Here is a 22,266-nt window from a genome sequence, read left to right as displayed (position 1 = left end):
CTATTATCTGTAGCACTCCTATTACCTATAGTTCTTAGAGAGCTAATTCTTTTATTTTCATTGGCTGATTCTTCCAGGTGGTACCTTTTTCTAGTAGACTGTCATTTTTCATTGTGAATTGTCTTGAATGAATGTTGATTTCTCTGCATAGTCCTATGTACTCTCAGTGTGTAAGTATCACCAGGATGCGGTTTTACATTTGTTTTAATCAGAGCTCTAGAGGTTTCAACAGCCCTAAATTTGTTATATTCATTTCTCTTCTTGAAGTTTTTTTTTTTTTAAGATTTTTTTTTTTTAATTAATTAATTTAATTTATTTATTTTTGGCTGTGTTGGATCTTCGTTTCTGTGCAAGGGCTTTCTCCAGTTGCGGCAAGCAGGGGCCACTCTTCATCGTGGCGCACGGGCCTCTCACTATCGCGGCCTCTCTTGTTGCCGAGCACAGGCTCCAGACACGCAGGCTCAGTAGTTGTGGCTCACGGGCCCAGTTGCTCCGCGGCATGTGGGATCTTCCCAGACCAGGGCTCAAACCCGTGTCCCCTGCATTGGTAGGCGGATTCTCAACCACTGCACCACCAGGGAAGCCCTTGAAGTTTTTATATGATATAATTTTGGACCCCATACACCAGTGTGGTGCAGCTCTGAGTTATGATTTCTCACAAATGACTTTCTTTCTAGTTAATGTATTGGACATATATTCAAGACAGAAACACTTGTGAGTCACCACAGCTTTTAGCTCAGGAATTAATTTCCCTCTTGGTTCCTGGAACCTGGGGATTTCTCTTTCCTTCCTTCTAGTTAGTCTGGCTACATATGTAAACACTTTAAAAAAGAATAATTTATATAGCAAGACTATGCATTTGCAGTAGGCTAGAAATCTGTCCACATTAACTTATCTTGTTTTGTTACCTGAAGTAAGTAGGTTTATTTACTATAGTTCTTTTCCTGACTTTTATATGCTGATATGTATTATGAATTTCCAAGGAGTAAAGTAGGTGATATCCAAACTTGTGTAACCAAGGATTTTTTTTTTTTTTTAAGAAATACTTTAAAAACTACCAGAACTCATAGTCATTTGTGGAACACAATTTAGGAAATGCTGAGCAGAAATAATATAACTGTAGGACATCTGCCTCTAACTGTGAGAGTAAGTTTAATAAACTATAAAATGTGAACTATTAAATAAATTTTAGTCATTTAATTACTATTAGTCACCATGATAAATCTATGACATCACCACTGTAGTGTACATCTTAAAGGCAAACAGCATCAATGAAATACATTTTTATTTAAATATATGACATGGCTTTCCAGTTAACTGCCATTTATCATCTTAAGAATTTATATTGTATACCAAAGTTTACACTACTCACTCTTCTTTTGATACTCCCCAATTGAAACAATATCTGAGTACTCTGCAACTTTCTAATGTTAGCTTCACCCACCTTAAATATTTATTTAATAATAAGTAGTATCTAATAGAAATAACAGTATTAATGTACTTTATTGTTTGAAAAGCCCTTTCACATTTGATCTTCATAATTATATTATGAGGCAGGTAGTACAGATAATAGTTTCACAATATTAAAGAAAGAAACTGAGGAGCAGAGAACTCAAGTTATTTGTCACAAGGTCACATAAATTTTGTAAAATGGTCAGGGTAGAATCAGAATCTTCCAATTTCTAGCCTAGTGGCCCTATCCTCAAAAATCAATACTTCAGATCCATGCAGTCAAATACGATTCAAAACTGGGCAGCAAAAGAAATATAAACTTTTAACTCTCAAGGATTTATATCTTACCATTCCCTTCTCTTTGCCTGTGCCAACACCTAGCAAAGCAAAATTTTTTAACATTTCACAGCCTATGGCTCCACATCCTACCTATGGAGAAGAAAAATAAAATGTATCAGATTAAATAAAATTAAAACATCTACTTACTAAAGAGCAATTTCATCTTAATTTTCTTCAAATGCTAAGTTACAATAAATACTTTTAAAAATAATTTGAACTTTTAAAGTAACTTAAAAATCATTTTACTTTAAAATATTTAATGGTTCATGATATCATTATAAGTGTCTCAATTTAAAAAATGTATAAATCATAGAAGGAAAAGCATAATATTTATAATTCCTTTAAAAAGAAGACATTTTAATATTCCACACAAAAGCCAAAGTTTGAACTAATTTTTTATATAAGATGGAAACAAACAGCACGAAACAGTGCATTATAATTAAAAAGATTACTTGTTTATAGACAATTTTCTAAACTCATTTGATGAATATAACTATTCTAAGACTTTTAAGTAAAAATTAATAATAAATTCTACATGCACGTAAAAGCTCAGGAATACTGATTTTCAAAGTATCATTTAAAAAATGAATAATAAAAATCAGTAGTACTTTTAGGACTGATTACAATAATTAAAAAAAATAAGTGGCAGGAGAAGTGGTCTTATGCTATTGGGGAGAGCTTCCCTGCCAATGCACTAAGACATTTAAGAAAGACAGATCCACCTACATATTCCTACATTTGGTAAGAAAAAACAAAAAAAACCCCAAAACCCACAATTTTTAATGTATTTCTAGAAAATCATTTAATGTTCAAAACTATTATACTCGTATTTTAACTTTACATGTAGTAATTCTCTAGACGATGGGTTGGCAAACGTCTTCTATAAAGGGTCAGACAGTGAATGTTTTCAGCTTTGTCAGCAATATGGTCTTTTTCACAACTACTCAGCTCCACTATTATAGTATGAAAGAAGCCATAGACAATATTTGAATAAATGGGCTTGGCCGTGTTCCTGTGAAACTTTATTTATAAAAACAGGCAGCAGGATGGATTTGGTCTGCAGGTACAGTTTACAAATTCCTGTTTTAAACGCTTCCTGAATGTCTACTATGTTAGAAACTGTACTCAAATTTCCTTTAATAAATTAATTTAATATACAATAGCAGTTTGACTGTACTATTTATTCTCATTATTATTCCTACTTACTAAAAAGATATTCAAATTTTGTAGCTTCCGACACAAAGTGTCTCCAATGCAGGCTCGTAAGGCATCATATCTATCTCCTCTGTAGAAAACAATACAAACCAAGAAAATAGAATGGCATAAAAAAACATTATTAAGATTAGTTTCATTGCTGCTATACCAATATAATGAGTTTCTTCCAAACTAACAGATAAATTATCTTATTTGAAAGAGAAGAAACTTCATAAAGAAATCAGTTGATTCTTTTTTCCATTTGACTTAATATTCTAAGTCCAAATGACTTAAGTGAAGGTCACTTTAGTTTATCTGGAAAAAAATTTTTAAGGCAGGGATTTTTAATAAAGGTTTGTAGAGAAGACTATGGTTGGGCTTTGAAGTTGTTAACCCACTTAAATTGAAGGCAGAACTTTGGGTTATGTGTATTTTGGGGAGAATGAATTCATAAGCTTTTAGATAGATTCTCAAAGAGATATGTGACCCAAAAGGTAAAGAATGACTGATATAAATAAAAGCTGCAGGTAGCAATTGTTTTCATCTAAAATCAGAATGGTGTTCTGAAACCTAACCATTCTCATGATATAAATTTAACACTTTATATTCATTATTTATAAAATGGTAAAGAGATACTGCATTATTATGACACACTCTCTAAGTAGAGAAGAAATGACTGCAGAAGTGAGCTAGGAGAAAAGACATCTAAAACAAATGCATGTTTGCACAAAAACTCTTTTAATCTAGTTGCTTCTTATAAACATACAACTAAGAAAAAAGCAACAAAAAGGTCAGTATTACCGTGGGAGAAATTCTTCACGTTCAGGTTTGCCTAGGGATTCGACAATATCTGCTGCTTCAATATATAACTTAAAGTAGAAGATAAAAACATAACTTACTATGTAGAAAACTAAATTGCTAGAAAAAGTAATTATCTTCTGTAGTTATTTAATGATCATTAAAGAAAACAATGATAAACATGCTGCTTCAGAGTAAAATAATGGATTAAAAAATATAATTGTTTCTTATGCAATAAACATTCCTTACATTCTTTCACTGAAACAATGGTTAAATCTGGAGGAACTATAAAAAGATATAATTTGATTCATGTCATTTAGCCATCTTACAGATGATATATTCTAATATTAACAAACAAAAGGAAATTTCACCTCCAAATCTATTTTTTTTTATAACTACATAAAAACTTCTGGAAGCTTCATTCAATTTCAGCTACATTTGAATAATTTGTTTACTTTTGATAGGAAAGTACCTAGTCCATATTTAGTTTCCAACTTGGAAACTGTTGTAATTATTACATACACTACAGAGGAAATGGTCTAGGAAGCCACAATTTCAGCATTTAAAATAATATCAAACAGAATTAGTCCAGGTTAATGAAAAAAACCCCTGAGTCTCATTCTCATTTTCATTTTAAGTAACTTATATGGCTAAAAAACGTAAACATGACCATGAACATGAATAAATGGTTATTTATTTAATTATAACACAGAATCTATATTAATAACATAATTTATATTCCCCATGCTGCTAATAGTTATATCTAAACCAGACTTTTACAAATTGAACTTGTACACTGTGTTAAAATAAACCAAATAATCCAGCAGCAAAATAACATTAATTAATAGCATAATTAAATTATAATATAATTATAATATATTAATATATATAATATATATTATATAATTATTATAATATATATAATTATTATATATTGCAATATAATATATAATATATTATAATATAATAATTATAAACTATAATAAATTTACAAATTTTAATTATTAAAGCTAAATTTAAACTTTTTAAAACATAAAAAACAAGATCAATGTTATATTCAAATGTTTAAAATTAAAAAAAAAATAAAGGGCCTGAACAGTATCCTTTGATACACTTTGCCAATTATTCCTTCTGGTAATAGAAACCAGGGTTTTTCCATCTTGTGATGTTTTTACCCTATATAGTTCTCAAACTTTTACCATTCCTATGCTTTCTACCTTTAGAAGTTTATACCTAGAAACTAGGGAATCTGAAGATTCATGATACCAAAAGACTCCATGGAACAGTTCAAGAGTCCTGAAAGCATATGACTGCTAAACTAACAGTAGTGGAAACTAAATATAAGGATAAGAAAATGCATTCCTTCACTCTCACACATGAGGGAAATACAGCCTAGAATGCAACTTTGGGTTACATGCCAATAGCCTTACCAAAGGATCTTGTCAGTTTCCACTCCAGAATTAAGTGTTGGTGGCACATCACATCGGACTCATGCCTCAAAAAATATTTTAAGGTTGCTTTTATAATATATTAATTAATACTATGTTATAATTCATAACAGCCATTCATTATATGGGTGAATAATTCAACCTTAAGTACAAAAAAATATTAAAATAGAGAACTAACCCACTGGCACAAAGGAGAAAACTTTCCTGTCACAGCTTTCAATACTTCTTGGCTGGCAACACCTCCTACTGCTGCAGCAAGTGGGGGTAAAAAGCCTTGGGCAGTCCAAGAGAGCCAACGCACAATGTCATAATTTACTTCAGGCTGAAACACAAGCCACGAAAGACAATAATCTTAACAGTATTCACATGGTATACTCAAAATTTCAATAAATAATTATACCTTCACTTCTAAAAGAGCTACTCAATTTCCCTAATAGTTTTTAAGTCCTAAAAAAAAGTCCCAATCTCATAATAAAAGATCCAATTCCATGTCAGTTACCTTAAGCAGTATATTTCATTACCAGTACCTGCCCAATTTTGCTTTTTGACTCTTTACATTACACTAGGGAACAATTTAGAATTAACTGGATTATCTACCGTGATGTCGGACAAACAACCAGAATTTTAAAAAACATGTTTTAATGAAAACTATGGAAAAAACCTTGCACCTACATAAATAAAAAAAAAAAATGACCCATAAAAGATGATGAGCTATCATTTGCGCTTGAAGTGGCAAATAAAAAGTAAAACTGTAAAAAATGAGGCAATACATTGTAAGAAAAGGCAGTTTAGGAAAAAAATTAAGAGAGTAATGGCACTTTTGCATACAAATCTAATCTAAGAGCCAGTCATCACAAAGTTCTCATTATCATACTTAAACTGAAATGATGTTTCTCAAAATAAAATTTATTAGTATTTTTAAGGAAAAAACTGGATTTTGGAGCTATTATTTTAGCACAATTTCTTATTTGTCACAAAGATCTCTTCATGAGCTCTGGCTTCTCTTTCTCTGCCTGTTCTTTCAACATCAGTAACTAGAATCTTAACCTAGGATTCAAGTAGGGCTCAATTAATCTCTTGAAATTCTATGTAAAATAACAGTACTTGTACATTTAGGGGAAGAAGGAAGGCTTTTATTACATTATCAAAGATATCTATGATACAAAAAGAGGTTACTATCTACTCACCACTCCACCCACTCCATTTCAATTTTCTATATCTCACTATTTTACAACTATTTAGCACTAAACTCAACTCAGATTACAATTTCATTTAAGATGTGGCATTTCTGAATGCAGAGATATTGGTGGTACTAATAATATTAAAAACAATGACAAGAATGCTAACAGAATCAGGTAATTTGATTGAGCATCTATTTTGAGTTGTATATTAAGTCCACATGTAATCTTCAAAATAATCCTAGGAAATATAATTTCTATCATACAAATTAGAAAACTGAGTCTTTGAAAGATTAAGTAATTTACTCAAGATTTTACTGCTAGTAAGTGGTGAAACCAGGATCTGAACCCAAAAAGTCCAACTCTCCAGCTCTATTCTTACCATTAGGTTACACTATCTTTCAAGATTTTATAGTTTTTAATAAACAAACATCCAAATCTGGGGAGTTTTTCATCACCCTAGGATAATGACTAAGGCCTATATCTGAATTTCTCCACACGGTCTCCAAAAGATGATACATATCCACAAGAAGAGAAATAAACCAGTGGCGGGGCTTTAGCATTACTAAGAAACAGAAAATATGAACTTCAAATTGCCTGTAAATAGAAAAACAAACACCAAACCCCAAATGAACTATTTCTGGACTTCATATTGCTGCAAGCCTGAACAGAGAGCAGGAAGCATGTAACCACAGAAAAGAGGATGAAAGGCCTAATGTGACAAAGCACAGTCAAAATCATCCTGAGAAAACAGAAGGCCCATACTAAGTGCAAAAAATACTGAACATGTATGAAGTCTGGCAGATCTCAGCAGTGGCTATGGTGAAAGAACTTCCCTGGGGAGAATGATGTAAATAGAAAGGGGGAGATATCCCTTGACAGAGAAGGCTAAAAAAGGAAGTAAGAGAGGAAGTTAAGTAGGATTTGGCAGAAATCAAAGAGATGCACAAGACATATCAACACGTATCCACCAAAAAATTATTTTTAATTAAAAAAAAATCACCTAATAAAGAAACTCCTTTTCAGGAAGAGAAGAGGAAGAGGGGCTCTAGAAACAGAAATCTGAAAAAGCACCCAAAACCCTTACCTGTCCAAAAGCATATACAGAAAAATCAGTTTACCAAACAAAGCAGATGTAAAAAGGAGACAGAAAATTAGAATCAAACATTTCAGTACTGAAAATTTCTCCCCCAAACTAATTACAAGGCAGAGTAAATTTGACTGAGTGAATTATATATCAACAAACACTTGGAGATGTGGAAAACAAACACAAAAAACCCCACCTTGAATCAGAAATTTAATAACTAAGAACCAAAATGATCCATTCTACCTCCCCCAAAGGGGAAAAATAAATAAATAAAAGAAAATATGAATCTATGAATCAAAATGGGCTCATGGTATACCTGGAAAAATTGACTGAATGATCAATCTTGAGTTATAACCTGGTTAAACTATTAGATTTCACAGATGAAAAAATACACAGAAGAAAAAAATATACAGGGCCCCAAGGCAAAAAGACCAGATTATTTATAAAAAGTAAGAAAAGTAAGCTGACATCGTATTTCTCAACTATTAGATACAAAGCAAGATATCAAGGAAGAAAGTTAACAGCCTTGAATTTTACTTTCAGTCAGGCTCCTTTCAAGCATAAAGGTTACAGAAAAAATTTGAAATGTGTAAGAACTCAGGGAATACTGTTAATTCTAAGCTCCTTCTGAGAAATGCACCAGAGACTAAACCTGATTTCAAGTCTTACTATAAAGCTACAGTAATCAAAATAGGATGGTATTATCAAAAGGATAGAAACAACCAATGGAAGATAACATTGAGTTCAGAAAGAGCCCTACACATATGTGGTCAATAAATTTCTGACAAAGATGCCAAAAAAACTGAATAAAGAAAAAACTGTCTTTTCAATAAATGGGCTAGAATTACTGGATATTCATACACAAAAAAATTAACCTTCTGTACTGCTGAACTGAATGAATAAGCATTTTCAGAACTCTAATGAAAAACTGATGAACTCATAAAAGTGCTAACAAAAGATCAAGATGAAAAAAAAAAAGAAATTAATTACATGGGACTGAGTGAACTGATGAGGATGAGTATAATTTATGTGACTTTCTGTCTGAATTAAAAAAAAAAAAATCCCACAAGGACTCAGAGGCAAAGAATATACAAATCAATTTTCACTGCAAAGTAAAGGAGCTGTTACAGTGGAGGATTACTGGACTGAATGTCAATATTATGACATAGTATAAGTGTGTTTCATGTTTGGTAATTGCAATCATTGTTGCTTTTGTTGTGGTCATCCATGTACAATGCTTGGTGTCAGTCTATTTATCTCTTGTAAAAATAAAATACAGTGTGTGTGTGTGGAAAAAAAAAAAAAAAAAAATTAACCTTGATCTATGCCTGGCAAGATAGAAAAAAACAAATTAATAAAAGTACAAAACTGTACACAATGAGTTCAAAATGTACAGTCATGTACACGATCTGTACTTTGTATGGTATAGAAAAATTAACTCACAAAACAATAAACCTACTAGAAGAAAATACAGGGGAAAAGCTTTGTGATTTTGAGTTAAAAAAGGGCACAAACCATAAAAAAGAAAAACTGATAAACTGAACTTTATCAAAATTAAACACCTGTGCTCCTCAAAAGACACTGTATTGATAGTAAAACGAAAAGACAACCCACAGACTGGAAGAAAATATCTGTAAAATGTGTGTCTGATAAAGGACTAATTTCCAGATTATATAAAGAATGCTCTCAATTAATAAGAAAACAACCTAATTAAAAAACAGGCAAAGATTTGAAAAACTGAAGTAGAATAATGTCAAGTAACTTGCTTACTGTCACAGAGTCAATAAGTAGCAAAACTGGAATTTTCAGGATAAGAGAACAGTAATATATAGAAGATTTATATGTTACATAATTTTTGATGGCCATAACTTTGAACATTCACCTGCTCTTCCAAGGTTTCACTTATAGATGTTGCTAGTTTCAGTAGCTCTTCTGAATCTTGCTGGCATCTAGGATTCAAAATAAAACACCCCAATTTCAATGTTCTCAACTGAAATTTAAGAAATATGTTGAAAAACTGTGGATTACAAAGTGCTTACTGACTTTAAGGTAACTGGATAACTAGATACATTACTTCAAAATTACTTCAAAATCATGCTCACCTAAGAACAGTATATAAATAATGTTTAGTTTTAAATATACATGGCAAAAACTTTTTGCAACAATACTAGGAGGTAAAAAATTCCATAGCGGATTCATAATGTAATAATTCTCAGATTTTTTATTTTAAAAAGTTATAGCTTTTGAAGACTTCAAAATGGGAAAATTCTTATTTAGTATAACTCCATTTTTATAAATTGATCTCTCCACTCCTACCAGAAAAAAGACCAGGTCAGAAGTGTTTATACAGTTTGGTGTATCTAGTGGTATTACAGTAAAAAAAAAAAAAAGTTATTTCAAACAAAGAACATTACCCAATATTTGGCTTGCGACTATAGTTCTCCTGAAACTGGTCCAAGGCAAGCATGGCTGAGTGAATCTCTAAAGGTGCCTATTTAGAACATTAAAAATTGGTCAATATTTATTGAGTGTGTAATATGTGTCAGGCACTGTGCTAATGCTTTTAAGACATTATTTAATTTAATCATTACAATAAATGTATTAGCTTATTACTATTATTATCTTTATATAATAGATAAGGAAGCTGAGACTTGACTTCAAGGTCATAAAGCTATATCTAAACAAAGATCTAAGTTTTAATCCCAGGCTCTATGACTAGTTTTTATTAGGTTATCCATATGAAACAAAGTATTACCAACTGAACAAAGGAAACAAAATGTCTGTACAAGAGCACCGAATTCTTTTTCTTTATCAACATTTACAAATTTGGAAACTGTTAATATTGAATATAATTCTTTACTTATCACAAATATATCCATTGCTACAAAACTGATCCAGTGATTTAAAAAAAACAGAATAAATGCTTCCAAGGTTTTTACGGAAGAACTATGTATTATATGAAACTCTACATGGTTCAGAAAATCTTTTAACGTGATCACCTTTGCATAAATTAATGAAACCACCTTTACACTATCAAACCTGGTATATCATTACAAAAGTAAACCTTTTTCCTATTATTCTAACATTTCCATTATATAAATTCCTATTTTTAATCCTTGGGCATCAGCTCTAGATACATGAATACAACTTTTATTTTTAAAAAATCCGACAGTCTGACAGAAATCTTCATAATCTCTTACCAATCCCCACCCGCCTTTCTCAAACCTGCAAAGCATTTATTTACCTCAGGTTTGCTAAAATCCGCAATAAGGCACTTTGGATGTTTTATCTGCTTCTCTAATGGTTCCTAACAGAAAAAAACAAACAAAACAAACAACAGAAAATAATCCACTATTACTTCGGAGCAAGCACATGATTACTTGACAAACTATACAGAGCACTAAAAGCAATGGCTCCCTCCCAAAGGTCTGAAATAAATGAGGTTGGGCTAATATGTTTTAACTGAAATATAAAATAGCTACCATTCACTGGTTACCCCTTTTCATATTATCACACTTTATTTTTTTAATGTTACATGCAACTAGATAACCTGTTCCAAATAGTAAATTTGGGAAGAACTGGTACAAACATTTGTATACTCGAAAAAATCTATAATCTTAGTCAAAGAGCTACCATATTTTTTTGATACCAAGTTATCAGGACTTGTTATGCCTGACATAACTTGAATAAATACCCAGTTAAAATTTTCTGTGTGGAGCAAAGAACACACCAAGGCCAAAAAACCCAACCAACCAACCAACACTCCACCACCACCTCTGCCCCCCCCAAAAAACAAACCCAATCTGAAATTTACTTGAGGCATAATTAAAAACTGGGGACAATGGCAAGAGGAAGTAATGCACAAATCTTCCTACAGCAGATATGACTAGCTGTAGCATTTTAATCTGTTTAGCTCTAACTTTGGCTTGAACCAAACCTTGTAGAGAACTTTAGTTAATAATTGTTCTGGAAAAGAAAAGGCAGTCAAGTTAAAACCTTGAGAACTTGCAAGAAAAAACAGAGATGTGTTAGACAGCTTATACTGAGAAGTGGCCTAAGGATTTAAGCAGCAAGAGGCTCCTTGGTTCCCTGATACAAGTAGCCTCTACATTCTCTCTATACAGATACTTACCTTTCCTTTCAATGCCAGTTTATGGGAATTATTTAACATTTCCAACATATTACACTATTTCTTGAAATCCAAAAAATTAAAAATTTAGGAACCTAGATTAACAAATATGATAAATAAAAGAAATATTCCTTTTACTTCAAAAATGTAAATAACTAAATAATAAAACAGAACATATACTGAATCAATGCTTATTAAATCTTTCAAATATATATTAGTTACATCTTTTGTCTTAGGAAGTAATTATAAGAAGTATAATCAACTCTTTGATGATTCACAAAGGAGTAGTTCCTTTGAGGTAACTTATATACCTTAACTATATGGATGGGTATTGTAGCTGTAAATTTTTTTGCTGCTATCAGTTTATTTCCATAGATTGATTCCATTTTCCTGAAAGTGGGTACAAATTAAAAAACAAAATCTATTCAGCCTTTGAGTTACTTTTATTGCTTTTTTCTCCCTGCCATTCTTCTGTAAAGAAACATTTTTAATCAGAAAAAAAAATACTTACAAAGCAGAATGTTTTAGGAGTCTTAACTTGAACAGCTATCCCTCCATGTAAATAAGGTTCCAGTTCTCTAGTATCACCAATGCTAAAAGAAAATGGTGATACCACTAAAAGGAGGAAAAAAGAAAACCATTATATACGGATATAAGTATTTAAATTTGAAGGTTTATCATCATAAAGATGTTAATTTTTCACAGTTTACAAAATTAAGAAGATCTCAGTATAAATCATTTTATTTGGTGGTGGGTGGAAGTGTGGGGAGCTAGACAGATTATTTTTCCCATACAAATGTAAGGACTTAAGCAAAAATGGCCACGAAAACTTGGAAGGAATAAAAGGGAATGAGAGGTGCTTATTATTAGATATTAAAATACTTTATAAAGACTCAATAATTAATATACTGATACTTTTTATATATATAGTTCATAATAATTAAAATAGTATGATACTGGCTCATGAATAGACAGGCAGACAAACAGAATAGATTATTCAGTAACAGACCCACAAGGGACACAATTAAGGTGGTACCTCAAACCAGCAAAGAAAAGATACTCAATAAATCTTTTGGAAAAAAAGCCATCTGGGAAGTATTCCAAATGGATAAGAGTTTTAAGTATCAAAAAAGATGACAAAAAAATTATTAGATAAGAGCATAGGAGAAAAATTTCTTTAAAACTTTGCAGTAAGGAAGGCTTTTCTAATTATGACTCAAAAGAAAAAACTGAAAGCTTTGACATCATATACACATAGAGCCATCACAAGCAAAGTCAAATGCCAAACTACAAAAAAATTTTTGCGACTCATATTAAAAAAAAAAACTCAGCAAATATGCCCTATATATTAGGAGTTCTGGGGAAAAATAATCAACAACTCAATGAGAAAGTGGGCAAAGGACAGATGATTCACATTAAAGGAAAAAGAAATAGCTCTAAAACTTAAGAAAAGATACTTAATCTCATTCATAAAATGTAAAATGCAAATCAAAATTATACTATACCATTTTCAATCATACAGGAGACTATTCTACAATTACTGATGTGAAAAGACCATCTAGATGTTTAGTTTAATGAAAAGGCAAAGGGTAGCTCTAGTCATAATATGTTACCTTGCATGTAAAAATGCATAAGGAAATCTGGAAGGGCACACGATAAACTAAGAATAGTGGACAGGTAAGAATGAGTGGGAGCCATAGGTGGGCAATAAAGTTTTCACTATAAACATTTGCCTTCTATTTTTTTTTTTAATTTATTTATTTATTTATTTTTGGCTGCATTGGGTCTTCGTTGTGCACGGGCTTTCTCTAGTTGCGGTGAGCAGGTCTACTCTTCATTGCGGTGCATGGGCTTCTCATTGCGGTGGCTTGTCTTGTTGTGGAGCACAGGCTCCAGGTGTGCAGGCTTCACTAGTTGTGGCATGCAGGCTCAGTAGTTGTGGCTCACGGGATCTAGAGCACAGGCTCAGCAGTTGTGGTGCACGGGCTTAGTTGCTCCGTGGCATGTGGTATCCTCCCGGATAAGGGATCGAACCCGTGTCCCCTGCATTGGCAGGTGGATCCTTAACCACTGTGCCATCAGGGAAGTCTCCCTTCTATTGTTTTTGAACGATTTGCTTATTCACAAAATTAAATTAAATAAACAAGGTTTATATATTAAGTAGACAGAAAAGGTCAGCAGAGTAAACATCAAACTTAGCTGCTGTTACTTCTGGAGTAGAGGGGAGGTCTGAACTAGTACTCATTTTTAACTCTACCTAAACATATATACATATATATATCTAGAATAAGCATATATTGTTTTAGCTATTTAAAAATGTTTTTCAAATAACAGAAAATTACTTTAGAGCAGTAAGTACCAACTAATAAATGTTAAGAAAAAAAAAGTTTCATAAACTGCTACTCTATTCAAATATTCTCTCTCTGCCCAAAGAATTTTTGGTACAAAATGTGGGTTTTCTTTATTTTCATTCCTTGATATCCAGTGGCTTCTCATGTTAATATATACATATAGCCTCAAGATTCGGATCCAGCACCACAATCTATCATTGCATGGCCCCCAACACAACAAAGGATAATCCTAAATAGTTAGTTGAGTCAATTTATGCAAAAACAGATAAAAATTCTTTAATATCAGTGATCTGAATCTGTATTTTACTTATTTAGATATAGTCTGGGAAACATAATCCAAGAGTTTTGTTACCAAAGATTTTTTTTTAAAAAATGTTTATTTATTTATTTATTTATTTGGTTGCACCGGGTCTTAGTTGCAGCAGGTGGGCTCCTTAGTTGTGGCTCGTGGGCTCCCTAGTTGTGGCATGCAAACTTTTAGTTGCGGCATGCATGTGGGATCTAGTTCCCTGACCAGGGATCGAACCCTGGCCCCCTGCACTGGGAGCAGAGTCTCAACCATTGTGCCACCAGGGAAGTCCCCAAAGACTCTTAAATATAGATCCAAAGTTGTTTTGGTATAAAGAGCTCGTAACAGGGACTGATTTTTTTTTTTCTCTCCTAAGGATTCATCTTGTAGTCATTAAAAGAAAAATAAAAGTAATCCATTTACTAGTCTATACACTAATCACATAATTATACTTTTAGATGCCCTAAAGATAAAACTGAATCACTCTCAGCTGAACAGGTGTAAACATGCTGTCTCTGAGTTACAAGACATCTAGCAATGTCTTTAACTCTTTTAAACGTGGCTGGAGGAAAATCACAAACTACGCAGACTAATGCTGCTATAAATTCATTATTTTCAACTTCAAATTGGCCCTAAATGAAGCCTGATGATTTTTTGATTTTTTAAAATGTTTACTCTCCTCACACCTCTGGCCTTACCACCTTACCTCTCCTTTGGGTCATGATTTCATCTCAGTCCACTGACAAAACAGATTCCTGCAGCTTCTTGCCAATAAATCCACAAATCTGCCTGCAGTAACATCCATTCATCCCTTTATCCAAGCCACTGAACAAAAACATATATCTTCACTTGAATACTTCACTGTCACCTCACCCAACAAGCCTAGACTGTACTCATTATCTCTCTCCAAAACCTACTCCTCTTCTTGCACTCCCTAATGTGTAAACAAATAAGGTGCCAGAATCTTCGCTCACCTACCATAAAGTCTCCTCTTAAATGTCTTAAGACTCTTGCTATCTCAACTCCCACTGTCACCCCTGCTATATTATATCTTTAAGTTCCTTGAATTCTATCTTGCTTCTTACTGTTTGTCTCTGCACAGAATATTCTTTTCATCATCTTCGTAAGCCGATGCAATCAATTTTAATCAAGACACCCTGTCCCCACTGCTGCTGTACCAAAAGTGAGTAGGTTTCCTTGCTAAGGTTAGAGATCCCAGAATGCCTTTTCTCTCTTTATACCATCATTGCTGAATGTTAGTATCCCCTCACTTGGATTAAATGTCTTGAGGCCAAGAATTGGATCATGTCTATCTGAGCTGATGGTGTGTTCTCGACACTGAGTATAGTGTCTGAACTGTAAACATGCTAAATAATGGATAAGTATAAATGAATTAATTAAACTTACCAGTTATTTGTTGTGTACATCCATTTAAGCCTGTCATTCCATTAATTTCTCGAAATGTTAGGAATTGTCCTGTTTCAAGTTTGTGAGGACGATTTTCAAGGCAAGTGACAATGCCAGGATTAGCCTAGAAATAAGAGTAATATACTAAAAAACAAGTCCATGTATTCCTTTTTTGTACAAATTCCAACTCTCACACAAAAAGGAACATGTTATCATAAAATTCTCAAAATAACCAAAATTCCAAGCCATTCTTCTCCTTCCATATTAAAAGCAATGCTTTAAAGAATTGTCACAAAATAGTAACTTATCATTTTATTATGTGATTTTGAAACTTATTTTATTATGAATGTTTAAAATATAATTTCTATGTTTGGGGGAAATAGATTCCACAAGGGAGTTCAAATATTTCACAGATGCAAAGATTCTTGTGATTTATAAAAAACATTCGAAGTGACTGAATGGTAAGTTTCAAAGTCATTCATGACAGACTCTGTGTACACAAAAGATGACTCTAACTTTGAAGATCAAAGAAATGTAAGAACGGAGGATGGAAATTTAAAGCCAGGAAAGTGGTAGTTTAAAGCTTATCCAACACTTTAAAGCAAAGAAATATTATGTACCCCTGCTTATCAAGATAAAAACAGGAAGGAATTGGTTTATCTCATCTAAAAGGTGGATGAGATAGGTCAGACACCAGGAAATTTCCTAACTGCATATAATCCATCACATTGCGTGAATAATGTGATAATAATTTAATTTACATAAAACCTAACGGAATTATAATTCTCTCTTTCATAAATATGTAGATTCTAAAAATTCTCTTGCTGTTTAAGGGCTTGAGAAATACAATTATGATCACAAACATGTAGATAAAATTAATGTAATGTGGGTTTACTAATAATATCTCAACAAGAATAGAATTCATAAGGGCTTTAAGAAGGAGAAATAATTTACAGATAAGTTAAATGGGAACGTTTATGATATTTTTCTAATTTTTTATGGATAACCTCCGTATTTCCTGCACTATTCAATAAAAGACAGTATCAGTGCAATACAAGATCCCTTGGAGTTTATTCTAACTCTATAATATTCTTAGGGACAAACTAACAATAACTAGAGAAGGTAAAAGGCTGAACAATAACCATTCTGTAAGCAAAGAGATACAAAAAATGATTTTTCAATGAATTTTTTCTTAAAAAGGGGTGAGAAAGGCAACATTACACTGGGTTTAAAAAGAAAGCATAAAGATAGAAGCACAAGTACTATTCGGTCAAAGTATATTATCATTTCCTTATGTTTGGTTTCTTTTGAGCTTTAGTGTAAATTGATTATTAAGAGTGCAAATAAAGTTAATGATTTAGGCTAAACTACAGAAAGAGTAGTAAAAATGGATCATAATTTCTCCAATTCTTTCAGGGAATAAAAAATTAAGCTTGCATGATATTAAGAGAACATGGTTAGAAAATTCAGAGTTTTTGATTTGAAGGTTAATTAATTCTTAAACTTTTATCATCCTCCAAATAATGTTTTAGAAATATAACAAATTAGAAAAGCTTTTGTTTATGATGATTTAAGTGTCCATCTTCCTGGAGTCAGAGTGTTGGGCCAAGTGACTTAAGACATACTTAGTACATCTATGATCTGACACAATCAACAGTTCAGTAAACACTGACTCACAATTCATGTCCCATAGGAACATGACAGTGAACAAAATTAAAATTAATGACATAAGCAAATGTTCATCAATTGTTAAAAAATGTTAGATGGAATCCAGAATACTCTCTCTTAATATTCTAACTTCAATTTTAAACAAATAAAAAATACTGCATATTATAATATTTTGCTACTATCACCTTTCAAAAAATAGTTTTCACATCAACTTAAGAAAATCAATCATATACATATACAATAATATACATATATAATCATACTTGCGTTATATTTGAAATGAAAATCTCTTTTGGTTCTTCTCCTGTTGTATCTAAAACTTCAAATTCATCACCGAAATCACAAAACAACCGTGACCAAATTCCATGTATATCTGCACTGATGAACTGTGAAATGAAGAAACAAGTTCAAGCTTATACATTTATATAAAGAAAAAAAACCCCTCAACTATCTTAGGCCTTTTGGTGACAATTTTATTTACAATTAAGCATATTATTTGAGGTATAAAGTGACCACAAATATGATAATTTGTTTGTAAATTGGTTTTGGAATAAAGGATTTTGGTATTTCAGACTGGATATCTGGTGTTAACAAAATCAGAAGCAACATCAGCACACCATCATTGTACATTCTATAATTTTTAAATAACAAAAATTCGTGCCTTGCCCTAAAAATCAAGCACAGAATATAAGAAAGATATCTTGGTTTGACGGTCTAGCAGTGAATTCTTACCTTTCATTTTAGAAAAGAAGAATGGAGTGTCCATTCACCAAAAGTGGTAGAGTTGAAGGAAAATAAAACAGCTAAAAACTGAGAGTGGCGTCAACAGGAAAGGGGCTGAGGAACTAACAGTGCACGTTGAAATTGTGAAAGGTAAGAATCAGATTCTTAAACACAATCATAAATGTTTTATTGAAAGTGATTTTTATAACATATATACATTCTCCAGTCTAAGAAAATGTAAAGAAATTATTTTTGTGCTCAGTTATTTTTAGACATACTGATAATAAAGAAAAAGTCTTAATCTGTAACACATATGACCCTGTATAAGGTGATATTTTTCTAACAAAAACTAAAGTCTATTCATATTTGGGCATAAGAATGTAGCCCATTAAAATAATTTATACCACCTATTATATGAGGTAGTGAAATAGCTAACAGAAGACTACCTCCTACTTGATCATGCACTGCATTTACTATCAAAATAGGTACCTACAGCATTTTTTATGAGACATAAAACTGAGAAGAAATTTATAACCTTTTTTTTAAGTTTAAAAGCTGCAAACTCAAGGACAATTTCTTTCTCTGCAAAACAACTTTAAAGTATGAATATATGCATCAATCACATAAAGATTTTAGTTTACAACCTTGTGTAATCATTTTGTAAAACTTTTGTGTTCTGTTCTAAGTTTACTGACTACTCTGTCTTATTCATCTACTTAATTTGTGAAACAGAACACACATGTTCTACAGAGTATAAATATGCTATGTAAGTACCACAATCCAAAGATTTTCAGCACATCTATTTTATACAGTATGATGATAGTTTAGTGCCTATCTCAAAGGAACAAATAGCATTTTCCTTTTGCCAAAAGAACAAAGGACCCCATGAAGGAGGTGGAGTCAGTAATATGTATGCAGTTGCAGGGGATGATTTTTCCCATCTAGACCTCTTTCCAGTCTTCTCAATGTCATCACTACTTAACAATACTTAATTACTCTGGACAAAAATCTAGGAGTCATTCTTTATCATTCTTTCCTTCACAACTCTTATTCATCCATTCTCAATCCCATTAGTCTGTTTTTACAAAAGATACCTCAAATTCAATGACTTCTCACACTCTCTATTCCCATCAAGGCACAAGTATCTCTCACTTGGACTACTTACTGCATTAGCCCCTAACTGGTCTAGCCACCTCTACTCTACTGTTACAATTCAACAGTTCTCTTTCTTTTTGGTTTCACGATCCCTTCACATTCTTAAAAATTATTGATGACCCAATTAGCTTTTGTTTATGTGGGTTATACCTACTGATATTTACTGTGTTCGCAAGTAAAACCAAGAAACACTTAAAACACAAGAACACACACACACATTCAATTAGCTGTCAGAGCAATGATATCACCACATATCAAGTAGACTTTGTAAACTCTACTGCACCCTGTAAGAGAATCAGAGGGAAAAAGCAAATAACATTTCAGTAATATTATAATAGTTTGACTTTGCAGACCCTATGAAAGGGTCTCTGGGACCCTCAGTGTCCTTGGACCACACTTCGAAAACCAAAATTAAAAAGTATTATTGTGATTGTCCTCATATAAAAAGTTTCTTATATAACTCACTGAAAAGCTATGAATTCTAATACTGAAAGTGCTTTTCCTCTGGTAAACTATATGTCATTATTAAGTGATACTATTACCTTTATTGGAGGGCACTGAGAACGGCAAAAGTCATTGATCTTCTTCTGCAATGATAGTTTGATCTCAGTCAATACTACACACTGTTGAGAAGAATACAAGATTAAAAAATAAACAATTATTTTGATAATGTACAACTTCTAAATCAGAAGCATTTCAGTTTGCACTATGTTAAAAATACTTTTCTTTGTAAAAAATACTATCGCATTGTACTCCATTTTAAGGTTAATACCTTCAGAGGTACCAAATAGCAAAAGTAAAAGTAACATATACAGCCATCTCTAGGTATCCGCAGGGGACTGGTTCTAGAACTCCCTGTGGATACCAAAATCTGCAGATACTCAAGTCCCTTACATAAAATGGCATAGTATATACAGGACAAAACCTGCCCACACTAAATTCAATTATCATCACAATTAGAAGCAAACCTTAATATCCTATGTGGCATTTACACAACCCAAATGGTTGGAGATTTTATTTTACCTGTTACTGCCATGGAAATGCTCAGTCATCAAAATATTAATTAAATGCTAGCTTAAAACAATTACATTTTCAAAGAGATACATTAGTTGGCTGAGCTTTCTTTTACTTTTACTTCAGAGATTCAACAGATTCAAAACATTACAACTTTTATTTATGATAGTGCCACCAAGTTCTGTTATTTAAGATAGCAAATTATAATTTTCAATGCTTACTTTAATTTTTTATCATCACCCTGTGAGATAAGTAGAGAAGGTTTTATCATAGCTAACAAACTCATAAAGGTCAAATATTTTCTTAGGGTCATTCATCTATCAAGTGGCAAAAGCAGGTTGACACACTCAGTCCAGAGCTTTCCTTGCTGCTGGTTTCCATGAAATGGATAACTCAGTTTCACTACAAATAACCAGGTGTGGATTTAGTTTTATCTAGCTTAGAATAGGGTGTGATTCCTACAGAGCGGTAATCCTCCATGGATCTCTTAATGTTTATATATCTCTCACTGCAAGGCTCTGACCATTCTTTACGTGGGCTGTTTCTCAGGATTGTATTTGCCTTGTGCAAACTTGAGAAATGAGGTAATGTCTCCCTCTGGGACAAAGAGCAAGCTTGTTCACTGCTTGCTATAAAACAGCAAACTCCCCAAGCTCAATGTTCCTTTCCTCTAAAGGAACCCACTACATGCGCAGGCATCCACTGAGCCCTCTGCACTGCATAGGTGGGATTTGGAGGAATGCAGGAGGAAACAAGGCAAATACCATGCTCACACATTTACCATGCTCTGAGTAGTAAAGTCCTTAGTCTCTGATCCAGGAATCTCATGTTTTCTGCCAGCATCCATGAAACTGTACCAGGCTAACTTATTAGCTTGCAATTAGGGTAAAATGAAATCCTATTAGACCCAGTACGTATTGAGTCTAATTTGTGTTTCATCAGTGCTAGAAAATTCTCAACCATAATTTATTTGAATATGCCTTTTTCTAGAAGTCCAATCTCATGAATTAGACCTTTTTATTCAAGCTCTCATTTCTTTTAATTTCTCTTTAGTATATTCTCTTATTACTGTGTGCTATAGTTTTTATTTTTAGATTTAATTCTATTTATTTATTTATTTATTTTGGCTGCGTTTGGTCTTTGTTGCTGCGTGTGGGCTTTCTCCAGCTGTGGCAAGCAGAGGTCACTCTTCGTTGCTGTGCGCAGGCTTCTCATTGCGGTGGCTTCTCTTCTTGCAGAGCACGGGCTCTAGGCGTGGGGGCTTCAGTAGTTGCAGCACGTGGGCTCAGCAGTTGTGGCACATGGGCTCTAGAGCACAGGCTTGGTAATTGTGGTGCACGGGCTTAGCTGCTCTGCAGCATGTGGGATCTTCCCGGACCAGGGCTCGAACCCCTGTCCCCTGCACTGGCAGGCGGATTCTTATCCACTGCACCACCAGGGAAGTCCCTGTAGTTTCACTAATCTCCTCAGCTCTATCTTTCGATTTATTAATTCTTATTCCAGTTGTATATATCCACTGTTTAATCTATTCATTGTTTTAATTTTTAGGACTATATTTTTCATTTCTAAAAGTTATATTTGAAAAAAAAAGTTCTATTTGGTTATATCTGCCTGATTGTTTTCAATAGTGTCTTATTTTCCTGTTGTATATTTAATCCCTTCTTGTAAGATTTAGTCTGTTTGAACATCTATATTTTATAGTCCCTATCCAATAATTCTATTATCTGAAATTCTTGGAGGTTTAATTCTATTGTTTGTTATATCCACTGACTCTTGATCATGCTGAACTGCTTTTTCCTGTCTTACTATTTTATATTATGAACACAACCTCATAGGAGCTTTATATATTAGAATATACTGTGGCCTGGTTGAGGGTATATTCCTCTAGATCTTTTGTTTCTGTCTGGCATTCCAGCATATCACCAGCTTAGTACTATGCTTTGTGTGTGTGTGTGTGTGTGTGTGTGTGTGTGTGTCAAGATATTTATTGTGTACAAGATAGTTTACTGTCTTTTTCAAATTCTAAGCCCTGTA

At 32.7% G+C, this 22,266-nt stretch overlaps 1 protein-coding gene across 2 annotated transcripts in view; it reads right to left on the bottom strand.

Moving 5' to 3' along the window:
* Positions 1–22,266, bottom strand: part of UBA6 (ubiquitin like modifier activating enzyme 6) — an 85,076-nt gene that overhangs the window by 26,262 nt on the left and 36,548 nt on the right. For both annotated transcript variants that reach the window (XM_007193546.2, XM_057546869.1), the window contains 11 exons: positions 19,761–19,841; positions 17,604–17,726; positions 15,673–15,796; positions 12,137–12,240; positions 10,741–10,803; positions 9,911–9,987; positions 9,379–9,445; positions 5,410–5,553; positions 3,787–3,854; positions 2,998–3,076; positions 1,801–1,881 (listed from right to left, as the gene is read on the bottom strand). In XM_007193546.2, coding sequence (XP_007193608.2) covers positions 1,801–1,881; positions 2,998–3,076; positions 3,787–3,854; positions 5,410–5,553; positions 9,379–9,445; positions 9,911–9,987; positions 10,741–10,803; positions 12,137–12,240; positions 15,673–15,796; positions 17,604–17,726; positions 19,761–19,841 — 1,011 coding nt within the window. The remainder of the gene's footprint in view (positions 1–1,800; positions 1,882–2,997; positions 3,077–3,786; positions 3,855–5,409; positions 5,554–9,378; positions 9,446–9,910; positions 9,988–10,740; positions 10,804–12,136; positions 12,241–15,672; positions 15,797–17,603; positions 17,727–19,760; positions 19,842–22,266) is intronic.

The sequence above is a fragment of the Balaenoptera acutorostrata genome, chromosome 5, assembly GCF_949987535.1.
Source record: "Balaenoptera acutorostrata chromosome 5, mBalAcu1.1, whole genome shotgun sequence".
Lineage (NCBI taxonomy): Eukaryota > Metazoa > Chordata > Mammalia > Artiodactyla > Balaenopteridae > Balaenoptera > Balaenoptera acutorostrata.
Note: the sequence above shows the minus strand (reverse complement) of the source record. Positions and strands in the feature narration are given on the sequence as shown.